Below are 16163 nucleotides of genomic sequence, written 5' to 3' on the forward strand. Positions count from 1 at the left end.
AGAACTTTAAAAAGTTACATAAAAGCTTGTCATCTATTTTTGGTAGATATTGTAGATACTTTTCTCTAGTAGTTCTGCCGAAGTGTAAAGAACATGAAGGAAGGAGTTTCTCAAGATGAACGTGGGTCAGGTGCCCTAGATTTATTTCCCTGAAGTAGAGCCTGAGACAAGAATTTGGATGCATGTGATTTATCCAGGTGGCATTTATAGGAGAAACCTGTAAGGAAGGACATGAAGAAGGACAGGGAAAAGGAAAGAACTGAACAAGGATATGGACTTGGGGAAAACTACTCTTGGCCTGATCCCAAAAGGAACTCCGGAGCATAAGCCATATTTGAGTCATCAAATATGTCATTTAAGGCAGTATCTGTACCCCAGATCAGTCTTCATTTTTGTGGGCCTGGATGGCAGAGTGGTGGTGGTGGTGGTGATGGTGAGAATTACTTCCTGGATCCTCCAATCAATCTAGGTCATTTTCAACCATGGGCAAATTTGTCCCCTGAGAGATATTTGGCCAAGTCTGGGGAGATATTTGTGGTTATCACAATAGCAGGGATGGTACTGGCATTGGGAAGTTAAGAGGCCAGGATGCTGCTATACATCTTACAATGCACAGGACAGCTGCCCACAACAAAGCATTACCTCCTGAAATACTTGGGGTGGACAAACACTGGATTAGGGCAGTTTTTTGGAGAAGGGGTCAAGGGCAAGCCATTAACCACATTTGCTGCTAGTGACAGATGGATTCCCTATTTCCATTAAGGTCATCTGGGCAGGGCATCAAAACATCTCCTGTAGATATCCTTTAGATATATGATGTTTAACAATGAAGGAAGCTTGGAATGCTGTTTGGTTAGCCTTTCTAAGTGGTCTGCATTTCATCTAATGGGATGGGACTTGCATCTTGAAATATATGTTGCTAAGCCCTTAGCTACACACTACACAAACATGTTGCAAAAAGCTTAATGGTGTCAGTGGCAGCCACTTTGGATTTTCTTCAGAGCTTTAGGGAGCTTGTAGAAAATCGGAATTGGACTAACTCCTACCTGAAATACTCATCACTGCACTAGGTTATTGTCAGTGCTGGGCTCTTTTAACTACATAACTTGAATAGGTTGAAGGATTTATGTGATGATCAAAAAAAGTTGTGCTTAACTATAAAAGGGTTTAAAAAATACTGGAGACTCATGGTCTGCTCTGTCTATATCCTGTTGGGACCATCCGTTAAGCCTCTTTTACAATCCAGTATTCATCTGTACGTTATCCAAGAATTCATCCAAGCCCTCTTGGAAGCAGTTTACAACTGGGAATGGCAAAACTTAGTATGTCTAGTTTTATAGTATATACTATTGTTCTGTAAAAGGATAACTTTTTTCAAACTTCAAAATGTTTTATCTAGTTTGTTTTCTAACTTTTGTATTTTTATTCTTGGGTCATGATCTATGTTTATGATTCTACTATTGGTTTCATTTTTTTCTTCTCTCAAAACCAATCATGTTTGTTCATCTTTTAAGTGTTATGATACTAACACAGATAAATAAGAAGGGTAAAATTATGGTACAATATTATTGACCAAAAAAGTAGTCAAACGGAAATATTGTAATGCTACATTAGGTGAAAAAGTAAAAATATAGAGATGATACCATTTTTGCTCAAAAATCTTTCTATACTTTTATGAATAGGAATCTGAAAGGAGGTACACCAAAATAATAACAGTGGTTAAGGTGTAGTTTGCAAGTTCTGTGTAAGATCCCACCACTTCCCAAAAATTGCTCAGAGAATGAACTAGAGCTATAAATAGCTTTTTAAGGAAGCTATTTCCAATGTAAGTTAAAACTCTGTTCTTTGTGATAACACTGTCTTAATCGTCTATATGAATGCCACCTTCTGGAAACAAGGAGCATTTCACCACTAAAAGACTGCTGTAACAATAGAATTTTGTCATATGGCTGAAATTGGAACTGTTTATAGAAAGTGTATTTTTAAATTTAACACTTAATTTTGAACCTTGCAGATTACAATCAAGTTTGTTAGAAGATAGGCTAATTTAATATAACCAGAGCTGGTAAATTATATACACATCCTCAATAAGGTGACCAATGAAAAAACTATTTTTAAAACACTGAAAGGGCATCCAAAAGTAAGTGTGAAGAAAAAAAAAAGAAAACAAATACTGTACACTTTGAATGACTCAAAAAATGATGAAAAAATTCATTCCTGTTTGATTTTCCTTTACACCAGAGTTAACATGAAATGTTGAAATAATGTCTTGATTTTCAAGCAATTTCTATATCTAGACATGAAACTCAACTGACTCAACATGATCCATGAGTCTAAAATACATAGGTCTAAAAAATGATCAAAGTAAAAAAAATAAAATGTTGTACACTTACAACATTTTACAAGCGATTACATCTATCGTTACAACATGTACGATAGATTTACATCTATTGTGTGATAACGTGCCCATGCATATGCAAACATAAAGTAACAGGTGCCTAGAAATGCATATAGAAATATAAAAAGTTTACAAGTTTATCTAGAGGAATTAACTTTGGGGAAGTGGAAAAGGGGACCAAAGTTAGATGGCAGTAGAGGGAAATTTATCTAAAACATTCTATTTTTTAAAAAATGTATTTAACTTGTGTAATTTACCACTAATTAGAAATTAGTTGCAACTGTCAGTATTTTGTGATTATAGGAGATGCAATATGTTTCTTACAAATAACAGCAGCAGTGAATCATATAGTCTCTTTATCTGTATTGCAGTCCTCTGTGTGTGTGTATGTGTGTGCGTGTACAAGTGTATGGCCAAACACAGAATAAAATATCTAGGAAGTGTACAGGTCTACTTTGTAAAGTGCTTTCACTTACAGTGTCCCCATGGAGAGAATAGCTTAAGCCTCAGATATTTCTTTGGCATTAATAATTGAAAAATATTAATGCTTGTGACCTACAGGAATGAGGTCCCCTGGTAGAAGTAAAGATTCTTTCTAGATAAGCTAATTTGAAATTATCTAGCCAAAGGCGTATCTGAAGGGACCTTTTGAGAGCTTTGCTAATTCCAAGTTTGCCCCAATTCATTTCCAATATTGGGCACCTATTATTTGTAAAGCTCATTATGGTCTACAGCAGGAAGGCTTAGACTCAGAATGTGGAACAGTTGGGTAGGTGGTAATATTGGAAGGAGGAAACTATAGTATTTTAGAGTCAGGGGCCCAGTTGGGTTTCAATTCCCATGGCACCACTTACAGCAGTGTGTTCCTGTGTGAGCACTGGGGATATAGAGTGCCTGCGTCAAAGAGCAGTCAGAATGGAAGAAGGGGATCATTATAAAGGATTTGACACAGTGCTGGCACATGGTAAGTATCCAACTAATTCAATTGATCCTCCTGCTACCCAGGAAATAATATATATGTTTAAAGATTTTATTTATTAACGAGAGACACAGAGAGAGAGGCAGAGGTTGAGAAGCATGCAGGGAGCCCAACGTGGGCCTCGATCCCGGGTCTCCAAGACCACACCCTGGGCTGAAGGCGGCGCTAAACCGCTGAGCCACCCGGGCTGCCCCGCTACCCAGGAAATAGATGAATATTTAAAGAGTATTCTTTCCATTGTTTCACACAGAGCCTCTTATTTTGCGTTTATCAAGACTCCCAGAGTTAAGCAGAGTCGTTTTATTTTGAAATTTTTGTTCTACTTGCTCCTGCTGATGTTTTTCGGAGTCCTAATTAATTTTCAAGATTCGTAAAAATTGGAGGTCGAAAAGGCTTTTGGATTTATCTGGTCCACTCACTACCACAGAGATGACTCTCATCCCTTTTCCATTGACATTGAAAGCCGGGAGGTAAATACTGTTTCCCGATTACTCTAAGTTTCTGGTGGAATAACAGGAAACATAATGAGAGGAAGGCAGGCCAAGGGAATAGGAAGGGGAAAAAGGGAGATCAGTGGGACTAGCATTGGGAGAGTATGAGGAGCATGGACTAAAGTGTATGGAGAAAAGTGAGGAAAAGCAAGAAGGGGTACAGAGGAACGGCAGCTTGTCAATGCAGGCACTAACAGGGTTGAAGAATCAGATGTTCAGGTAATTTTAAGATGCATGATTATAAGATATGGTGCTTAACCTCTCTGAGTCGTGTTCTTTGGCGTTCACAGTACAGAGTCAGGGAGGTTAGTGGGGTGGACACTCTGTAAACAAAAATAAACTTGGAATTCAGAAGGGGAGAGAAGTAGCAGAAAAAGAGAGGGAGAGGAAAAGGGAGGGAGAGAGAAACCGACAAAGACGGAAGGGGGAGGGAGAAAAGGGAATTGGTGACAAGGCAGGTGAGAGCTAAGGAAAACCACAGTAACGACAGGGCTGTGGCTCCTGCGGTGCTGCTTGCACACAGGGAGCGTTGACAGCTCGCCAGGTACGTCGTTAGGGCTTTAACTTGCATAACTTCATGTTATTCTGACCTCTTCACCGGGCCAGTATTATCATCATTTAATACAAGAGTCATCTGAAGCATAGAGAGGTCTTGCAACTTTCCCAAGACCTCGCAGCCGAGAGACGGCCGAGAGGGGATTCAAACGCAGGTCTGCCTACCTGCAAAGCCAATAATGCCTGCCACAGCTATCTCTTAGGATCTCGAAACAGGCTTGGTGACTCGCAGGAGGACGCTTGTCCCCGCTTTTCCAAAGTCACGCCCCTTGGTTGCATTCCTGCGGTCGCAGCCTCAAGCTCCACGCCCCCTCGCCACTAGCAGCGTCCGGTCTCCATGGAGACCGGCGTGGGGCGGGACTTCCTGCCTCACGCAGGAGCACTTCCTTCTGGTGCCGGAAGCGCGCTGGCTGGCGGGCCGGCTGGGTGCCGGCGGCGTGGGGACTTGGCTGGAGCGCGTCGGGCCCCTGAGTCGGCATGCTGACCCCTGCGTTCGACCTCAGCCAGGACCCGGCCTTCCTGACGGTCGCCATCCGCGTGCCCTACGCCCGGGTCTCGGAGTTGGACGTGTACTTCGAGGGGGTGGACTTCAGGTTCTACGCCAAGCCGTACTTTCTCAGGCGAGTTCCCGCTGTCCGGCCCTGGAAAAGCGCACGCGTAGGGGCTTGAGGAGTTGACGGATTCACTCCTTTTCTTCGCCTTCTCGTCCGGTGCCTGCTTACCGGGCGAGGAGGAGGACAGGGCGGGATAGCGTCCCTTGCCGTTTCCCGAGGTTTCCGCAGCATCTGGGACGCGCGCCCGCAGCGGCTCGTTCCCTCCTCAGACTTTGTTAAAAATCCCCAGCGGGGGATCCCTGGGTGGCGCAGCGGTTGAGCATCTGCCTTTGGCCCAGGGCGCGATCCTGGGGACCCGGGGTCGAGTCCCACGTCGGGCTCCCGGTGCGTGGAGCCTGCTTCTCCCTCTGCCTGTGTCTCTGCCTCTCTCTCTCTCTCTCTCTCTCTCTCTCTCTTTCTGTGACTATCATAAAATAAAAAATAAAAATAAAAATAAAAATAAATCCCCAGCGGGGACTGTAAGGCGCGGCGTTGGGAACCTTGGAGCCCTTGCGGTTTCGGTCGGGCCAGCCTGGTTCTCGCACCTCCCCCAGGAAGGTCGTACCGTCAGCCCTCGCCTGCTTTTTTTTTTTTTTTTTTTTTTTGCATTTTTCTCCTTTGCAGAACCATAGCAACGGTGGTAACAGCTAACTGCTCCCTCAAACGCCTGAAGCCACGCGGGCTAAGTGTATTGATGGGTATTCATCATCTCCTCCAATCTTGAGCGCACTCCTTGGAAGTAGGCGTTCCTGTCAGCCTCTTTTTTACAGAGGACACCCTGGAGTATTTTCTTCTAAAAAATGGCCCATCCCTTATCCTTCCCTTTTCCTGCTTGGTAAAAATCCATTCTCTTAGTTTCTCCCTGCGACCTCTCCTTCCTGCCCATGTGCTTTCCTAATCAAAACTTCCTCTTGAGTCAAGAGGATCCAGTTTTGCTCAAATTTCCCTTAGGCCCCGACTTAGTCCACCTACTTGCATATATTGCACTTTTCTTGTTATTATTTATTTATTTTTTTATTTTTTATTTTTTATTTATAAATGGGTTTCCAGTTTTGGGGATGTGGTGGTGTCTCATGTAGTTTACATTCTAGTAGGGAGAGAACAACAAACGGACAAGTAAACATATAACTACAAAGTGTGTCAAGTGCTCCAAAGGGGGGGTGGAGAGCACTGAGCATTTTAATTTTTATTTTGTTTAATTTTTTTTTTTTTTAGCATTTTATTTTAGAAAATAAAAAGTGGGGGACACTTGGGTGGCTCATCGGTTTAGTGTCTGCCTTCGGCCCAGGGGGTGATCCTGGGGTGCCCCGATGGAGTCCCGGGTCGGGCTCCCTGCATGGAGCCTGCTTCTCCCTCTGCCTTTGTCTCTGCCCCTCTCTCTCTCTCTGTTTCTCATGAATAAATAAATAAAATCTTTAAAAAGAAAAGAAAAGAAAAGGGAGTCTGTTTAAATACAAAGTGGCCAAAGAAAGACTTTCTGAAGAGGTGGTATTTAAGGTAAGACATGAAGAATGGGAAGAAGATGGTGTTGGTGGTAGCAAACATTTACTGAATGTTTTACTTCAGGTTAATACTTAAGGTGGGAGATCTCATTTGATCTTAGGACAGACAGTCCTACAAGGTAGCTACAAGGTAGCTTCTGTTACTTACATATGTTGTAGATGAGGGATCAGAGGCCCTGAGAAAAGATCTTAAATGAGATTAGGAATGTAAAATAAAAAACACATTCACAGAAATTTCAAAGTAAAAACCACTTTGCTTATGTTTGGGAGTTTTGATGAAGACCAAATAAGAGGTTATGTGTGAAACAGTTTAAAGAGTATTCTTCACATGGAACTCATACGCTTGGGTAGCAGCAGGAGCTTGGGAATTAGGCACACCTGGGTCCTACCACCGAAACAGTTCTGGGACTTAGGGCAAGTTATTCAGTCTGAGTTTCCTAATCTGTAAAATGGGACTAATACTAGGGATCCTAAAGAGTGGATTTGAAGATTGAGATAATGCATGCATAGTTTTTATTACCAGGCAATCAGTTGTTCAGTAGACAGTAGATATTTATTATGAGGGCCTACTGTTCCGGTCTTCTCTTGCCGCATAACCAATCAAACTTAATGTTGCAAAACAATTATTTAACTCGCTTGTTCTGGTTGTGTGTCAGGAACAGGTAAGGGCTTGGCTGGGCTGTTTTGACTTGAGATCTTTAATTCACTTGTAGTCATATTGTGGCTGGACCTGGAACCACAAGGGCCAGAGCTGATGGCTGGGGGAGGGCATCTCCTTTTGTGTAGTCTCAGGACCTTACTGTGTGAGGTCTTTGCATGGTCTAGTTTGTGCCTCCTTTGGGGAGGTGGAAGCTGAAGGTTTCATAGCCAAGTATGGGGGGGGCAAGGCAGGTTCATGTCGCCATTTGTGACCTAATCTCAGAAATCGCATTGTCAATTCTGCTGTATTATATTGGTTAAAACAGTTCCAAAATTAAAAAAAAAAAACAACTAATTTTTATTTTAATTCTAGTATATTTAATATACTGTGTTATATTAGTTTTAGGTTTACAATATAGTAATTCAACAATTCTATACATTACTCAGTGCTCATTACCTATTTCATCCATCCCTCCCACTCACCTCCCCTCTAGTAACCATCAGTTTGTTCTCTACAGTTAAGAGTTTGTTCTTTAGGGGCCCCGAGTGGCTCAGACAGTTGGTTGGGCATCTCTTGATTTGGGCTTATGTCTTGATCCTGGGGTCCTGGGATGGAGCCCTAAGTTGGGCTCCCTGCTCTGTGGGGATTCAGCTTGTCTCCCTCTCCCTCTCCCCCACCTTGTGCTTGCTCTCTTACTTGTCCTTTCTCTCTCTCAAATAAATAAATCTTAAAAAAAAAAATAAAATCTTAAAAAAAAGTCTTTTCTTTGGTTTGTCTCTTTTCCGTCTGTTTTGTTTCTTAAATTTCACATGTGAGTGAAATGCGGTATTTTGTCTTTATCTGACTTATTTCGCTTAGCATTATACTCTGGATCTGTTCATGTTGTTTCATGTGGTAAGATTTTATTCTTTTCTATGGCTGAGTAATATTCCTCTGTGTGTGTGTGTGTGTGTGTATAACATCTTCTTAATCCATTCGTTTATCAATGGACACTTGCAAGCTCACTCAGTTTTAAGGGGGAGAGGACATATATGCCACAGTTGGGAGGAGTGATATGAGACAGGCCATCTTTGAAAATACAGTTCATTGCAGTATACCAGAGGTGAATAAAACCTCGCTTCTCTCCCTGAGGAATTGAGAGTCTAGTAGGGGTGGTAGGTCTGTGAACAAATATAGTTTCGCTATTATGCAGTAAGAATTTATACTTACAAAGAGTTTAGGAAAAGGAAGTTGGTAATAATAGCTTACATTTTTTTTAATGCTTACCTGTTTCACTAGCCACTAAGCCCCTTGCATTTTCCTTTCCTTCTCACAGTGACCCTGGGGTACATTCTGTTGGTTTTCCTTTTAACAGATGAGGAATATGAGCTTTGAAGCTAATTAACTTGTACAAAGAAAGAGAGGTGGTAAATGGCAGAGCTGAGATTCAACTCAAATTCTGATAGTAAATTTAGTGTTTGTTACCATTATAACAAGCACAGACTGATTCCTTATGTTGGGCTTAGAAGGTATTTTGATTTGGAAGATGCATTATAGCTCCAGAAACTATTACGATCAAAGGCAACTAGGTTGTGAAGCCCTGGACCTTTGGGACCTGCCAAGTTTTGATGAGGAGGAGGAGGAGGAGGAGGAAGAAGGAGGAGGAGGAGGATGAGAGAATAGGAAGCAAAAGGAAAAGGGGGATATAGGAGGAAAGGAGCCTAATATTTTACTTTGGAATAGAATGGGAGCTGGTCTGATACATGGTACCAATGAGTTTGAGTTATTTAGTTGGTGTTAGGGAGCTGTAGAAATTTTTTCAATAGGAAAGTGATGGTCTGGTTTCTGTTTTAGAAAAGTTCTTTTGGAGCCTTAGTGGAAGGCTGACTGAATCAGAGTAAAACTGGGCACAGGGAAATCAGTTCATTTCCTTTAATATGAAAGAGGGAGAAAATCTCTGTATAGTAATAATGAGACTTGAGAAAAACTTTTGCTTTTTTTTTCTTAAGTAGTAATTTGCCCAAAATAAATAATTGATTTGTTGTTTCTTAATTGTTTTCCATTTTAAAAATTCTTTTTAGTGGGGTAGGAGTCAATGAATACACCTTGTTTGAGCCCCTGCTGTGTCAGGCACCAGGTATATTAATAAGTCTCTTATTCATTAGGAAGACAAAAGTGTTGTAACAATAGTGGTAACCAATATTTATTGTGGCTTTTCTTTTTTAAGTATCACTTTTTTTTTTCAGTATTGCTTTATTGGTGACTATGAAGTATTCAAACAAAGATGAGTCACCTGTGATTTCTCATTTCTCAGCTAGGAAAAAAATGTAAGTTATTTAGTTTGTAAAATGTTAAAGAAATGCTGGGGAATTGCCTTTTAAAATGGTTGATAGAGGGGATCTTGTGGTGGTTCAGTGGTTTAGCACCTGCCTTTGGCCCAGGGCGTGATCCTGGAGTCCTGGGATTGAGTCCTGCATCAGGCTTCTGTATGGAGCCTACTTCTCCCTCTGCCTGTCTCTGCCTTTCTGTCTCTTTCTGTGTCTCTCATGAATAAATTAATAAAATATTTAAAAATAAATAAAATGGTTGATAGATTTCAGTGGTAAATGTATATTATCATTGATGGTCATTTATTATACTTTGTGCTTTTAGTACTTTATGAAACCTTATATTAAATTTGCAGATTGACCCTTCCTGGAAGAGTTGTGGAAAATGGAAGTGAACAAGGATCCTATGATGCAGATAAAGGTATTGCTTTTTGAATTTTGTTTATTCTTTAGATTCTTCATGTTAGCATAACTACGTCGTAATCCTTCAAGATTCGATGGGGACCTTTAGATGTTTTGCAAGTGCAGTCTGTCCTGGTCACATGTTATTGTTTCTTAACCAGCCCAGTGCCTATTATTCATGGATTTCTTAATAGGTATAATTTTCTCAGTCCTTTCAAGTGCTTTACAGTAGTTTTTAAAGTTGTTTACTGTTTCTTTTTTCTAGAAGTTTATTTTCTACTTCCCCTACTTTTAGTAAGCATTTAAAAGTCAGATTATGTGAAGTGATTACAAAAGATGTGGGTGATTTTTATAAGCCCTGAATGGAATTTTTCTTATGTGCTTTCAAACTTAAAACCTAATAATGCGTAGGTGGGAGAGAAACTGTCCAGAAGTGGCATTAAAGGCTGACTGAATTTTCTTTTCATGATTGATAAGCCCTTCATTTTTTTTTTTTTTTTTTAAATTTTTATTTATTTATGATAGTCACATAGAATGAGAGAGAGAGAGGCAGAGACACAGGCAGAGGGAGAAGCAGGCTCCATGCACCGGGAGCCCGACGTGGGACTCGATCCCGGGTCTCCAGGATCGCGCCCTGGGCCAAAGGCAGGCGCCAAACCGCTGCGCCACCCAGGGATCCCAAGCCCTTCATTTTATCTAGCCTTGAAACCATTTATTTTCCTTTTGTAGAAGCCACTGGATTTTCCTTTATCTGTGGATATGGAAAAAGAACACCTTTATATACTCGTGTAATTTATTAAGTGAATGTTTATTGACCTTAGTAAACTAGGGTAAGGGAGGAAGGATGGCATGAAGTAGTTAAGTGACAAAGTTATAACCTATAACACAATGTAATTACTATGATAATGAAATATAATGAAACTGCCTTTCTAGGTAGTAAATCTGGTTTTAATTGCAGATAAGTTATATATTGAAACAAATTTATTAAAATTCAAAAGTACCAGGAGCTTAGGAAGTTTGTATATGTGGAAGTATTTGGGTTAACTGATATACACTTGACCCTTAAATAACATGGGTTTGAACTGTGCAGGTCCACTTATATGCAGATTTTTTCAATAAATACCATACCATACCGAAAATGTATTTTCACTTCCCTATGATTTTCTTAATAGCATTTTCTTTCTTTCTCTTTTATTATTTTATTTAAATTCAATTAATCAACATATAGTATATCATTAGTTTCATATGTAGAGTTCAGTGATTCATCAGTTGCATATAATACCCAGTGCTCATTACATCACATGCCCTCCTTAATGTCCATCACCCAGTTATCCCCATTCTACCCCCCAACTCCCCTCCAGCGACCCCCCAGTTTGTTTCCTATGATTAAGAGTCTCTTATGGTTTATCTCCCTCTCTGTTTTCATCTTATTTTATTATTTCCTCTCTTCCCCTATGCTCCTCTGTTTTGTTTCTTAAATTCCACAAATGAGTGAGGCCATGTGATAATTGTATTTCTCTGATTGACGTATTTTGCTTAGCAAAAAACCCTCTACTTCCATCCAGTTCATTGCAAATGGTAAGGTTTCAATTTTTTGATGGGTGAGTAATACTCCATTGTATATATACCACATCTTTATCCATTCATCTGTTGATAGACATGTGGGCTCTTTCCATAGTTAGGCTGTTGTGGGGATTGCTGCTGTAAACACAGGGGTGCAGGTGCCCTTTTGGATCACTATTTTTGTATCCTTTAGATAAATACCTAGTAGTGCAGTTCCTGGGTCATAGGGTAGTTCTATTTTTAACTTCTTGAGGAACCTCCATACTGTTTTCCAGAGTGGCTGCACCAGCTTGCATTCCCAACAGTGTAAGAGGGTTCCTCTTTTTCCATATCCTTGTCTACATCTGTTGTTTCCGGAGTTGTTAATTTTGCCATTCTGATTGGTGTGAGGTAATATCTCACCTTTTCTCTTTATTGTAATAAGAATGCAGTATGTAATACATATAACATACCAAGTATGCGTTAATTGTGTTATTGATAAGGCTTCCAGTCAACAGTAGACTATCAGATGTTAACTTTTTGGGGAGTCAAAGTTATACACAAATTTCTGACTGTACAGGGAGTCAGGCCTTAAGCCCCATGTTGTTCAAGGGTCAACTGTATTGGAGTATGGTTAAGTACAATGAAAAGAGTTAAATATTTTAAAATTCAGAGTAGCAGATAATGTAAGTTCATGAGGGGAGCCTAGATGAAGTTGATAAGCCCAATCAGGGAAAGAAAAGAAGTACATACAATTTGAGTATTTCTTAGACTTTGGAGTTATGTCTCTTGAGATAGCAGAGAACTTTATTAAGCTATAATTGCTTTAAGATTTTGTGTGTTTTTGAAACTACTGCTATTCATTGGATTAGATATCCTGATTTTTTTTCTCTTCTAGTCCAGAAATAAATCTTTTAAGTAGCTACGGGCTAATTCTAAGCTGCTACCTTCTCAGGCCATTGAGTTTTAGAGATTTTTGACTTGGACTTTTAATATTATCAATAGGTTAAGAGGATACTGTATAAGACTAAAGCATTCTGCAGCTTTAGCAGATTAATTTCTTATAGAGATGATAGCTGAATCAGTGATTCTGAAAAACCTTGAGCCTTTTTCTGTCCTGGTTTTTGTTCACTAAGTATATAATGGCATAATTTTGGAGCCTCATGAAATAGAATTATAATTTGCTAAGATACATATTTCTTAGATGTATTTGTGAAGTCTTTGAATTTTTTAATAGAGCTAAGCTTAAAATGAATTTATCTTTAAGGAATTTTTACCATTCGATTGCCCAAAGAAACTCCTGGCCAGCATTTTGAGGGGCTGAACATGTTAACTGCTCTTCTGGCACCAAGAAAGTCCAGGACTGCAAAACCACTTGTGGAAGAAATAGGTATGTTTGTTGTAGTTAAGAAGAAATACAGGTTTAAAAAAAAAGAAAAAGAAATACAGGTTAATACAATATTTGGAATGCTGTATGTTTCTAGGGGAAGAGGGATAAAGCAAATAGGAAATCAGAGAAAAATCCTTAAGGTGACAAGGTAAGGATCACATGAAAATACAAAAAATAGTTCATTTGGTAACATATAATTTAAAGACAAAAAGAAGTTTATCAAACACACATGTCAGTTATGTTTTTGGACCATTCAAAACAGCATCTCTGTCTTTTGCAAAATCATGGCCTCATGAGCTTAGATCAAAAGTTTATAATCCAATGAATTAAAAGAAACACCACCTAGTCAGGAAATGAAACATTTCCAATACCCTGGAATCTTACCCTGAGCCACCTCCTGGTCACTTCTCCCTCCCTTCTCTCCATGTTACCATTAACCTCTATTTTGCCTGTTTGAATTGTGTATATAATTCAGACGGTATGTATGCTTTTTTGTCTGGGTTCTTTCACTTAATATTTTTGTGGGATTTATCCATCTATAGCTCAGGTTTGTTTGCTTTCATTGCATTTATCATTTATACATCCTACTACTGATGGGCCTTTGGGTCGTACTTTTTTTTATTTTTAACTTTTTGACTATTAAAAATAGTGGGGCTACACATATTCTTCTACGTCCCTTTTGGTGCACATGGAAAGACATTTTTTTTCCCCTATACTTTTTCTTCCCCAAGTTGTACCCGGGAAATCTAATACTTAAACAATTAATATTTAACACATTCAGGTGCATCTGAGGTTTCTGAGGGAGGAGTAGAAGAGGAGGATGAAGAGTTTGACTGGGAAATTGAACAGTCCCCCTACGAAGAGGCATCAGAAAGTGCTCTGAATCCGCAGTACCACTATGGCTTTGGAAACTTAAGATCTGGAGTGTTTCAGCGGTTGCAGGTGTGATCTTTATAAAACACCTTGGTTTTACCTTCTGGATATTTTAAGTTCATTTCTGCTCCTACTGGGAGGTTTTTATGAAGATTGTAGGAGATGACGTATTTAAAGCACAAATCCCAGCTTCTTGTATGTAGCGATGACCCAGATGTTTGTTCCTTTCCATTGCTTTGGCTGTTCTGCCCAGTTATACTGTGCTTACAGATGTCAGATGTCCTGTTACTTTCTTTTTTCTCCACTTCATTCAGTATTCTAGACATGAAGTTTCCAAAATACAAAACGGAACTCCTCTCTCCTCATACTTCTTGGCAATCTTTGTTTTATACTTCTGAAAAATGAAAATTATTACATGATGTCTCTTCTGTTTTATAAATATAAATGAGACCAAATGTTCCCTGTGGGAGTGAGTTTGTGTCTTTTGATCAAATTGTTTAGTTCTTGGTGTATAGTAGGCACTTTTGTCTATTTACTCTTGGTAGTGGGGATTGAATGTAATCTCTTGTTAAAACCCGATCATTTGTCAGACTAAAAAGGAATGACATCACCCTCTTCCGCAAAACACATAGGAAATGCTACTTTATTTTAGGCTATGTGGGGAGAATGAAATGGAAAGGAGAGATTTTGAACTATTTTGTCACTATGTTGTTTTACAGAAAATGCATCCTAGAACGTTATATAATGAAAGTGTTTGTGAGCCATTAACTTGGGTTTTTCATTTCTTTTTTTAAGTGAAAGAAACCACAACAACAGCCTCTTTTTTTTTTTTTTAAATTTCCTTGCCTGGGGAGAGGATGTTGAATCTGTTCAGAGTGTGGTTTATTGTAGTAAGACATATTTGAATCTACTCAGGAGTGGTTTACCTATGTTTTAATCCCACTTCTACGTTGTTTAAATTTAGGATGATAGGCCACTTATTTGACTACAAACAAGTTTTGTCTCCTCTTTGTCAAATAGAGATAAATTTGCTCACCGACTTTGAAAGGCCATTTAGAAAACTTAAGGAGACGGTACACTGTGAAAACTCTTTGAGAAAAAAAAAAATAGGATGCTAGAAAGACTTCTGCCCTTGAAAAATATTAAACGCTCTTGAGACTCCTTAAAGGGAGAAAAATTGGAATTTACTTGAGCAAATAATGCTGATTAATTACCTTCAAAATGCTTTTTTGCTGAATTACAGTCTCTCTGGGTTCTCTCTCCCTAATCGTGTTGGTTGGTCATATCTGAGGTAGTAAGAATAGAGTCAGTTTTGTCTACAGCAGAAACTACAGCGAGTGGACCTTAAAGTTGTTTAGCCAAGAGCGACTCTGTGGTCAGTCAGTTCTGGGCTTACCTGTTTGGAGCTCTAAATGAATGCTAATTCAAGTCACACAGGCTAAGTACAGATTGTACATTCAAATGGAATATAATTTCTGAGGCCAGGGAACTTGATTTCTTGCCACTGCTGTTGAGGAAAGGTCCTTTCAAGGGATTTCTGCCAATTTGATGTGAAACTGCCAGACACTGTAATGTGATCCTAGACCAAGTCCTTTAAGTCACAACTTCTTGCATCTGTTGAAATGTTCAATTAGTAACTTAGGTTTATTTAAAAAAAATTATTGTGGGATATTCTTTATGTTTTTCTGAATATCTTAACTAAGGCCCCAAATCCCTAGATACCTATCACCCAACTTAAAAAATAAAACATAGCATAATTGGAGCCCCTGATTACATCATTCTGTTCCCCCCACTGAATTTTTTATTTTTTAAAGATTTTATTTATTTATTTGAGAGAGAGACAGAGATAGCAAAAGAGAGCACAAGTGAGAAGGAGAGGGAGAAGCAGGCTCCCTACTGAGCAGGGAGCCTGATGCAGGGCTCGATCCCAGCCCTGAAATCCTGACCTGAACCAAAGGCAGACCTTAACCAGCTGAGCCACCCAGGTGCCCCTAGTTTAATTATCTAAAATCATTAAACTGTTCAGTTTTTTAAAAAAGATTTTATTTATTAATGAGAGACACACAGAGAGAGAGGGGCAGAGACAGAGGCAGAAGGAGAAGCAGGCTCCATGCAGGGAGCCCGATGTGGGACTTGATCCCAGGACCGTGGGATCATGCCCTGGACTGAAGGCAGGTGTTCAGCTGCTGAGCCACCCAGGCATCCCTAAACTGTTCACATTTTAATTGAACATTGCTATTCTAAATACTTGGAATGCATATTTTTCTCAGCATAGGAAAAAAAAAAGATATACACATGCACGAACACTCTGAGGGATGATGTAAGTAGTAATACTACTAGTAGTATAGGTTCATAACCCATGTCTGAGTATTGAGATCAGAGAAAGTTCTTTAAGCTTTTTTTTTTTTTTTTGTATTTAGTCTGGTGGCAAAACCTGATCTGAGCCGATGTCTTTTACTAGTTTTTAAATCCCAGTTAGTGTGCATATTCAC

At 39.5% G+C, this 16163-nt stretch overlaps 1 protein-coding gene across 2 annotated transcripts in view; it reads left to right on the forward strand.

Moving 5' to 3' along the window:
• The first annotated feature begins 4837 nt into the window (after positions 1–4837).
• The window catches only part of SHQ1 (SHQ1, H/ACA ribonucleoprotein assembly factor), a 100996-nt gene continuing 89670 nt past the window's right edge, over positions 4838–16163 (forward strand). Inside the window, exons 1-5 of one of the 2 annotated variants that reach the window (XM_055344272.1) lie at positions 4838–5043; positions 9384–9464; positions 9821–9885; positions 12676–12798; positions 13580–13740. In XM_055344272.1, the coding sequence (XP_055200247.1) occupies positions 4901–5043; positions 9384–9464; positions 9821–9885; positions 12676–12798; positions 13580–13740 (573 nt within the window). In that variant the 5' untranslated portion in view covers positions 4838–4900. The remainder of the gene's footprint in view (positions 5044–9383; positions 9465–9820; positions 9886–12675; positions 12799–13579; positions 13741–16163) is intronic. The other variant, XM_055344274.1, reaches the window with a different exon arrangement.

The sequence above is a fragment of the Nyctereutes procyonoides genome, unplaced genomic scaffold (assembly GCF_905146905.1).
Source record: "Nyctereutes procyonoides isolate TBG_1078 unplaced genomic scaffold, NYPRO_anot_genome, whole genome shotgun sequence".
NCBI classification, from domain to species: domain Eukaryota; kingdom Metazoa; phylum Chordata; class Mammalia; order Carnivora; family Canidae; genus Nyctereutes; species Nyctereutes procyonoides.